Source organism: Ursus americanus, chromosome 14, assembly GCF_024610735.1.
Source record: "Ursus americanus isolate L20-20 chromosome 14, mUrsAme1.1.p, whole genome shotgun sequence".
Classification (NCBI taxonomy): domain Eukaryota; kingdom Metazoa; phylum Chordata; class Mammalia; order Carnivora; family Ursidae; genus Ursus; species Ursus americanus.
Window position 1 is genome coordinate 70,502,986 of NC_142140.1, and position 9,148 is coordinate 70,512,133.

The 9,148-nt window shown below is 63.0% G+C and overlaps 1 protein-coding gene across 1 annotated transcript; it reads right to left on the minus strand.

Moving 5' to 3' along the window:
- Nucleotides 1-1,474: 1,474 nt before the first annotated feature.
- Nucleotides 1,475-7,232, minus strand: RNF112 (ring finger protein 112). Its single transcript, XM_045778181.2, has 14 exons — nucleotides 7,060-7,232; nucleotides 6,839-6,879; nucleotides 5,978-6,263; nucleotides 5,584-5,790; nucleotides 5,325-5,453; nucleotides 4,988-5,092; nucleotides 4,490-4,540; nucleotides 4,118-4,174; nucleotides 3,963-4,037; nucleotides 3,706-3,823; nucleotides 3,382-3,548; nucleotides 3,243-3,296; nucleotides 3,076-3,150; nucleotides 1,475-2,993 (listed from the first exon to the last, which is right to left on the minus strand). Exons 1-14 carry the CDS (start codon nucleotides 7,111-7,113, stop codon nucleotides 2,523-2,525), a joined length of 1,890 nt encoding a protein of 629 aa, XP_045634137.1. The 5' UTR covers nucleotides 7,114-7,232; the 3' UTR covers nucleotides 1,475-2,522.
- Nucleotides 7,233-9,148: the final 1,916 nt, after the last annotated feature.

Genomic DNA, 9,148 nt, shown 5'->3' on the forward strand with positions numbered 1-9,148 from the left:
GGGCTCTTGTGAATTCCAGAACTGACGTTGGAAACCCAGGAAGCCCCCTAATTGGCTCTGGGACCGAGCGGCCTGGTCATGGAGTCTGGAGAGACTTGTGCGGTGAGGGCTCCCCTAAGCAAGGAACCTGACATCAGAAACACTGGGTTCAAGTCTTGGCTTACGTCTGACTAGTCATATCTCTGAGCTTCCATAGACATGGGTGCCCTAAGAGTTGCATGAGATGGTTTCAAGACTTAAGGAAGGTGATGTTTGGGAAGATGCTTTGAAACTAAAGGGCGCAAGGCAAATACTACTTAATATGACTCATCTTGTTTCTGTGGAGCCCTTCCCCCACTTGGCCGACAGCTCACTTCCATTCAAAGATCAGGGTAAAGCAGCCCACGACAGCTCCTCCCAGTGCTATTAGGTGGGATTCTAGCTAGACAAAACCTCCCTCAGGGAATCCTTGGAGCCGCCCCCCCCAAATTCTAAGGCTGGCAGCCCCAGAGTCTGGGAGGTGTTGTAGGTCATGTGTCCACCACGTGACCATGCAACGGCCCAAACGATGCTTCCGGGGAGTCTTTCTTGGCAAACCCCGGACAAAGTCTGGACCCTTCCTTCACCTCTGGCCCAGTCTCCAAAAGTCAGAATCATCCTCAGCCCTCTGTCTTCAACCCACCTGTCCCCAGACTAGGCTTTGGGATTTCTCTGTGTCATTATTTTGTCCCCAGCTTGCTAAGTGAGCTTCTACTGTTGGGCACGTGTCCCAGACCCTGTCTTCTGCCTCAGTCCCCCCAACACTACTTCCCAAAGCTGAACAGGAGGTGGTGGGGAAGAAATCACCAAGGAGGAGCATCTTGCTTTCAGCACATCTGACTTTAAAAAAATCTCTCTTCTGACATCTGTGGGGAACACCAGCTGGGGGATCAGGAGTTTGGAGCTCTCTTGCTTCTGCCGTAGGCCAGCTGGGGAGCATTAGCTAAGACTTCCCCTCTCTGCGTTTGCACCTGTAAAAGGCAGGGTTTGGACACAGTGGCCACTGCTCTAAGTCTGAGATGGGGAGCTGAGGCGGAGACGAGAAGCAGGTGAGCGCCCGGCTGGCTGACCCCCACAGAGGTGGGCCTGGGCACCTCCTTCCTCCGAGGCTTTAGGAAGGACTCCCCAGCTCTGCCTCCACTCTCTCCTTCTGCCAGGACAGATGCCAGGTGACAATCTGCTTGCAGGGTCATCTGAGGCAGGAGAGAGTAGGGGAGCAGGACCCCTAGTTCTAGTGGAAGGGGGCTGTGCCCTTGGCCTTTGGCCTGAGCTCTCCTGCAACCCCCATGTGGGGCCTCGGACACTCAGCTCTCAGATCTCTTGAATGTCAGCCTCCCTCTTCCTGTCCGCAGGTCCCCACGATGGAGTGCCTTTGTTCACCTCCCCCCACTCTGCCCCAAAGCCCTCTGGGGGCTGAATTCAAGTCCTGTTTCAATAATTTACTGGGAAGCTGAGGTTCAAGCACACATATTTTATTTTTCATATAATGCGCCCATGAATACTTTACACGGTAATAGCCTAGAAGTCTTCCGGCAGGACTTCCCTGTCCTGTGGAAGGGCGCTGGGCCCTCTGGGTTTCCATGGGGGGCTGCACCCAGGTCTCCTGCAGACACGGGTTTGGGAAAGACGGCGTGCTGGTGGCCGGGGTGGAAAATGGTCCCTTTGCTGTCCTCTGCAGGACTTCCCTAGACTTACGAGCACTGTCTGGTTTAGCTCAGAATGCAATTACTGGCATTTTTCTTTGGCATCTAACCTATTGCTGGGACAGCATTCCAGAAAGAACTTGGGCACTCTGCTGTCTGAGCAGGCTCGACAAAGGGCACGACCATGAGGGAACAGCTGCAGGGACCCCCATTCAAAGGGCGCATGTGGCCTCCCTGGGGCTGCAGTGGGTAGGGAAGGCCACCCTTAACCTCCTAGGGCAGCTTGGGGAAGAGTCGACAGGGCAAATGGCTCCACTCCGGGGTCTAGGCCACTGTGCGCCATACCTGGACTCTTTGGTTTTGCCCGGTGGCCCCCTCCTTCTCTCCCCTCCGCCCCTCCTTTGTGCTCCCCGATCCTGAGCACCAAGGTCACTCAACCTGGGCCTTCTCCCATCTGTGAAGGGATAGATCCTCTCTACCCAAGGGAGACTTCCAGAATGGCGCCTGCTCAGCCTTCCTACAATCTGGGGTCATCAGGGAAACAAGCCAGGGTGGGGAGGGTGGAGCCTCATTCTTGGTGGGAGACACTGGGGTCAAGTGGACCTGGGAACCACGGCAGGTTAGCAATGGTCTGCCACCAGAAACAGGCCCTATGCTCTATTTGCTGCCCCCAGACACCGCCTCCTGACCCCAGGCGGCCTCTCCAGGATCCTGGAGCCACCTCGACGGTCCAGCTCACTCAGCCACCCAGACGCTGGCCATTCCACCGGGGCAGTGCGGCACCACCCCCAACACCTCCCCTCCCACACCTCCTTCCCTCCCACCTGGCATAGTTTCCTCCCTTGGGTCTCCTGGGCGCCGTCACTCTTCCTGCAGCAGGGGCTCCCGGTCCCCTTCCTGCACCCTGTCATCCTCCTCCTTCTCCATGCAGCCCACGGTGGCAGCCAAGCCAGCGCCCACGCCGCCCCCGACCACGGCAGCCCCCGTGGCCCCCACGGCAGCTCCAGCCGCCACCATCCCGGCCTCCGCAGCCAGCGCAGCCGCTGCCATGCCCGCGCCCACCACGCCGCCCGCCAGGCCCATGAGCCCGGCCCCGACGGCGCCCCCCACAGCGGCCAGGTGGCCACAGAAGCGCATGGTGTAGGAGTCCATGAAGACCTTGGCCTCGGCCTGCAGCTCGGCCTCCAGGGCCTCCAGGGTCTGCTCTCGGCCCTTGCACAGCAGGGCGGCCCCGTGGCGGGCCAGGATGGCATCCTTCTGGCTGGCCAGGAGGTTGCGCATGGTGTCGGGCAGCACCCGCAGCGCCGAGAAGATGCGCTTGGTGGCCACGTCCTGCGGCGGGGAGAAAGGAAGGCGCGCTGACCGCCCGCCCGGTAGCCCGAGGCCTGGCTTCCCGCACGGGGCCGCGGCTCACCTGCTGCCGCACGTACTCCTCGAACTCCTTCTTGGCGGCGTCCACCGTCCTCAGGTCGTGCAGCTGCGCGGCCATCTGTCCACGGCAAAGCCAGGCTGCCTCCCTCCTCCCATCCCAGGGCCCACCGACCCGGCCCCCCAGACCCTCCGAGGGGGTCCCCATAGTACCTCATCCGCGGAGGAGAACCCGGGCCCCGTCCTCCCCATCCAGCCCGAGAGGTTCTGCGGAGACATCAGGGAAGGGGTCAGGGGGTCCGCGGGCCCTCGGGGGCCTGGGGTGGGGGTCCGGGTGGGCTGGGGGGCGCACCTTGATTTCCTGAGCTAGCTGCTGCCCCGTGAGCAGGCGTCTGTCCCCCCTGGCCACGGGGCGGCCCTCGCTCCAGTACCCCTGGCAGCGGCTCTTGGCGTGCTGGGGGGCGGCGTTCAGCACATCGGCCACGTAGGCACAGAGGTGGCCGAAATCGTCATCTGTGTCTGAGGAAGAGATTCCTCATGCTGAGGAGGCCGGGGGCTGAGCAGGACCGGGCTTTGGGAGGAGAAAGGGTGTCAGAGGCAGGGGGCAGCTCGCTGGGGCCACGGCGGGGCCGGGAGGAGGGCAAGCTGGGGAGGCCTTGCTCCCGGGGACACTCACCGCCGGGGCTTCCATGGCCTTTGCTTGCCCGCCGCTGCCCCGGAGCAGGCAGGAGGTAACAGCGCGCACGCCTCCCTTGGAGCAGCTCCTGAACCTTGGGGTATTTGCCGGAGGATTTCTGAGAGACGGATGGGGAGACCTCTGAGCTAGGACCAGGCTCCCGTTCTTGGCTCACCTGCAGGCCCCCTCCCGCCTCCCCTCCCCTTCTGCCCACTTGCCCCCACCCCTGGTCCATGCCCTCCTTCGGCACCCCTCACCTGGATGATGTCACCCATGCAGCCCAGTCCTGCCTTGCTGGAGTGGGATGAGTCATGGACTAAGAGATCTAGGTGCTGGAAGAGAAGGAGTCCTGACACCAGCACCCGGGGGGTGTTAGGGTCTGGGGTGACAGGTCCAGAAATGGGTGTCTCACCTGGATTGGCACCATCCCATAATGCCTGCCCATCACCTCGGCCACGTGGACAAACATCTGGGGGTGAGGCACCAGGGATCACGGCTGGGTCACCCCAAGGACCGTGGCTCCCTCCCCTCTGGGCCCACGGTGTGTGTGTGGGGGGGGCGCCCGACCTCCCCATCCCCCACACTTCCAGCTCTGGGACTCTCCTGCCTCTCCCAACCAGGCCTCTCCTGCTTCACCCTCTGCCCTCAAACCCACTAGCCCAGCTCCAGGTCATGAACTCCTAGGCCAGAACTGGAAGGCACCCCATTACGGCTGGTCCAGTCCCCTGGCCTTACGGTCAGGGCAGGAACTCGGTGGCACCGCAGGACCAAATTTTCTCCTCACCTCCAGGTATTCCAGGTCTGTATCCTTCAGCTCCGGGGAGGTGTTGAGGATCTGGAACCAAGGAGAACAAGGTGGAAGAGGGTCTGCAAAGGCAAAGAGATACTGGGAAGACCCCGGTGAGGAAGGAGTTCGCAGGCCGACTCTGGGGCCGGGACCCCGGAGGCACTTGCCGTGGGGCCTCCGCAGCCTGCAGGGCCTGGGCGGGCCTTGAGGGGCGGAAGGCAGGCCCGGGAACGGTCCTAACTGACCTTCAGTGGCTGGCAGGGCCCTTCGACTTCCCTTTCGAACAAACCATGCTCCCACCTTCACCAGCTGGGGGCATCCCTCCCTTGCAGGGGCAACCCCAGAACCTGTGGTGACCCCAGACACAGAAGTCTGCGAGGTCAGGGTAAGCACTCCCAGGACCAGCCCCAACCAGCCCCGGCTGAGACCTCCCAGTCCTGGAGAAAGCTGCGGAGCGGGGCCATGGGGCGGGGCGGCAGATCACAGCGCCCCCACCTGGTAGGAGCTCAGCATCGTGGTCAGGGCGCAGAGCTTGGTCCTGGTTTCTCTGCTCAGCTCGGGGCTCATGGCGTCCCCTGTGTCCACCAGGAACACGGCCACCTGTACAAGGGGTGGGGATGGGGTGGGGAGATGAACCAAGGGCTCAGGCCCGCCTCACTCCTCCACGTGCTGCCCCCAACCCTCCCTCTGTCCACCCCGACTTCCTGACCCTGCACCCCAAGCCTTCCTCCTCTGTTCCCCTTCCCTTTGTCTATGATCTCCCCATCTGCCACCCTCTTCACCCCCCCTGCCCCCCGCAATCTTCTCCTCCTCTGCCCTTCGTGCCCCTCACCTTCCTCCCCTCCTTCCCCAGCAGGAAAGGGTGGCTCCACATCCGTATGCCCCTGGTCAGGCTATTGGCACCCCACCTGAACCCCTGCAGGGACCCTCCTCCTCTCGGCCAGCCGCCCTCCCCTGACTCCTGCAAGGCAGAGAACAGAGCAGCCGTTGGTCCATCCAGCCCTCATTCCCCTCCCAAAGCCAGGCTGGGTCCCCCCCCCCCCGCCCGACCTGCCCCCTCCCGCAGCCCCGTGCCCCAGCCCTGCCCTCACCAGGCCCGGCAGGCCCCGGAGCAGGTGGTTGAGGAGAAAGGTCTTCCCTGAGTGCTGCTCCCCCAGGACAGCAAGGAGGCAGACGGGGGTGTCCCTGGCCAGGGGGTGCTTCAGGCAGCGGTTGATGGCCCCCATCCTCAGGATGAGGCCGCCAGAGGCATTGATACGCACCAGCAGCAGGGGCTCGGCCCTCACGGCACAGGTCTCCTGCGCCAGGAGAAGGAAGCCTCCCTGAGCAGCCAGTGGCCCCCCACGTGTACAGGGTGTCCCACCCCAGACTCCGGAGGTTCCCCACCCTGGCTCCTAGACCAGAGCCAACGCCGCCGGACCCCTTGAGGATTGGACCCGGGTCCCTCCCAACCCCGCGCCCCGCGCCGAGGCCTGGTCCCCGGACCTGCAGCACGGCGGGCAGGGGCCTCTGCGGCAGGAGCTTCATCTTCTCCCCCAGACTGCGGAGGCCCCTCTTCTGCTTGCAGATCTTCCGGCACTCGGGGCAGCAGGGCGGCTCGCAGCCGGGGACGCGGTGTGTGCTGAAGCAGCGCGTGCAGAAGTCATGGCCGCAGTCCAGCGAGATGGGCTCCCGCAGCCTCTCCAGGCAGATGGAGCAGGCGGGCAGCTCCCGGGGTGCCGCGGGCCGGGACCCCAGGCCCAGCTCCAACTTGGGGAATGGCGTGTGGGACCTGGGGGGGGGGGGCAGGCAGCAGAGCCGTGGGGACAGTGCTCCCGGCAGGGAGGAGCCTGGATGGAGTCCTAACCCTGCCCCAAGGCCACCGCCACCGTGCGGCCACGGGCGAGCTCCTGCACAGACTGATCTGAGCCCCAGGTTCCTAATCGGCAAGAGGAGAGGTGACGGGGCCGTTAGGGTGCCCTGCCCGGTGCCTGCCACAAATGCTCCTGAAACCCCTAGCCCACAGCCTTCCCCTGCAAGGGCTCCCACTGGCAGTTACTGGCTCCAGCCGGACCCTCCAGGAGTGATATCTGCAGACGCTGCGGGACCACAAGGAGAGGGCGAGTCTCCCTGTGGTGGGGCAGATGGCTCTGGTTCTTAGAAGATTCCTGCCGTGCTCCCTCTCGGAGCTGGATTTGCTCTCCAAGCAGTACTCTCTGACCCTTCCTCCCCAGGCCCACAGGTCCAGCTTCGGGCCCTCCCCTAGGACAGCCCGCAGGAGGCCGGTGGCCACAGGGCCCGGGTTCCTGGCCCCACAGTGAGCAAGCAGGCCCTGGAACGGTCCAGCTGGCAGGCCCTGCCACTTACCAACTGTTGCGACTGCTTCCCATGAAGCTCCGTTTTCTCTCCTTGGAGACAAAATTGGGGGGTGGGGGAATAAAACGTTATCTAGAAGAGAATCCAGATTTCGGTCTTCCTCCTGGGTGTCAGTGCCTCCGTCCCCCTTCTGCAGACCCAGCCCTCGTCCCCAGGTGGCCCCTTCCACCCCCACCCAGCCTCCCCCCCAGATCTCAGGACCCAAGACTTGCCTGTTTGCCGAGCCGATGACAAAAGGAGATGATTGACAAGGCGGACCTCGGCATGGGGGGTGCTGGGAGTGGGGAGAGGTCTGCAAGCAGAGAGAGGAGGCCCGAGGCACAGACCCGGTCAGCAGCAGCAAGGATGGCTTTCCTCCTGGAAGGGCTGGCGGACCCGTGGCAGGTGGAGGGGGTGGGGGGTTGGGGGATGGTCTCCCCCGGAGGAGCCGACCCAGACTCGTCAGAGCTGGAAAATAGATGTGACAGTCGGGAAAGAGGAGGCTGCCTCTGGACTCACCCCAGGGGGAGGAGACAGGACTGCGGGAACCAGGGCTCCGGAGGAGGGAGGGACGGAGCCGGGCCCAGAATCCCTGGCAGAGGCTGGGATGCAGGCGAGCCGAGGTGGGGAGTCGCCATGGAGACGGAAGGGAAAGATAAGGACAGGGAGGGGGGAGGAGGGATGGAGAGAGAGCAGCTATAAGGGTGCATGGCGGAGATGGAGCCGTGGGCAGGCACTGCCCCTACTGGCCCAGCCAGGGTTCTTCTGGGGCCACCGAGCACGGTGTGCAAAAGGAGGGGTGTGGGAAACAGGGGACGGCACCACCCGAACTGACCTGGACAGGGACAGGGAGTAGGCCTTCCTTCACTGGAGGAACATTTTACTGAGCACCCGCTCTGTGAGGGGCCCCGGGGATGCCAGCACATTGCATGTGGCCCAGGCTCGTCTCACTGGTGCCCAGTCCCAGCTGCAGCTTTCCCCAGCCCCCCCTGACGTCTCTGACATTGGCTGTGTGTCCCCTGGTGTCTTCCCCTTCCCATGGCTTTCACCCTGCTTCAAGCTTGTGAGTGTCACATCTGGACCTTCTAACTGCCTCTTGACTGGGCTCCTCCCATTGGCTGCCCCGGGGAACGGCCAGTGTCACCCCCCCCCCCAGCACAGCTGATACATGCTGCTCCAACACCCGCCATGGCTCCCTAGGACCATCAGATCAAAACCCAAACCACCTGGCCTGCATCTGTGGGCCCGAAACTTCCTCTCCAGGCTTTGCCCTCTTCCACCCTTCTCTGCTTCTGCGCCTTGGCTCCATATTCTCCCTGCCAGGAGCAGGGCCTCCCCCTGCTCCCTCCTGAGAGACCCTCGCTGGCCCAGCTCCTGTGTCCTCCCCTCCTGGAGCCTCCCTGCCTCCTCCTTCCCAACCGGACGTGATCTTGCCATCAGGTGGCTTATGGTCAGGGCCCTGATTGTGATGGGTTCCAAGTGGCCAGGGCCCTGGAGCCAGACTGTTCCGGGCTTGATTCCCAGCTGACCTCTATGAGCCAGGGGCCCTGGGTGCTTTCCTTCACAGCTCTGAGCTCTGAGGGGTCACAAGTACAGACAGAAAGCCGCTTGCCCAGGGGAAGTTATTCTTAAGCCCTAGGTGCTAGGATGCAGAGGGGCGGGGGGGGGGGATGGGGGGATGGATTCACTTGGAGAAGTCCAGGAGAGACCTCCCCTAACACACCTGGAAACGGGACGGCGCTGGTCCCTTGGGCTTGCTGTGTGGATGATGGACTGGAAGGACGGGGCTGGAGGTGGGCGGGGAGGCCGGCTACAAAGGCTAGGGCCCCCACCCCCTCCAGGCACTGAGAGAGGCCTGCGGGAATTGCCCTGCAGAGGGACAGGCCCGGGAAACACCGTTATCCTGGGGCTGAGAGCCTCCGCCTCCCGGAGAAAGGCCTGAAACCCAGCCCTTTGCTCTTAGAGGCCCCTGCTGCTATCTGGGGCTCTGAGGGGCACCCCTTGCCCAGGGAGACCGGCTGTGGGGGGTTAGGTGTGGATGGCCCCAGTCTATCCACGAGGCTCTGTAGGCCTGTGAATGTTTCTACCGTCTCCGCGAAACATTGAAACCTGATGGGATTCTTATGCAAGAACCTGCAAACTACAAGGAGAAAACGTCAACCCAAACCTGAGCTGAGTTGGGCACCCGCTACCGTCTACATGGTGTCAACCGGTAAATTCAACTCAGATTATCCTCTGTGAAGTCAGATTCAAACCGTGAGCGCCACTGAGTCGATCACTGTGTCCTGAACACGTGCGGAGACCCGAGCTAGAGTCCGGGAT

Coding starts and splice junctions, on each gene's coding strand:
- RNF112 (XM_045778181.2), bottom strand. CDS start 7,113: ATGCCGAGGTCCGCCTTGTCAATCATCTCCTTTTGTCATCGGCTCGGC. Junction 5,454..5,583: donor TCCGGGGCCTGCCGGGCCTG/GTGAGGGCAGGG, acceptor TCTGCCTTGCAG/GAGTCAGGGGAGGGCGGCTG. Junction 4,038..4,117: donor ATGGGATGGTGCCAATCCAG/GTGAGACACCCA, acceptor CTTCTCTTCCAG/CACCTAGATCTCTTAGTCCA.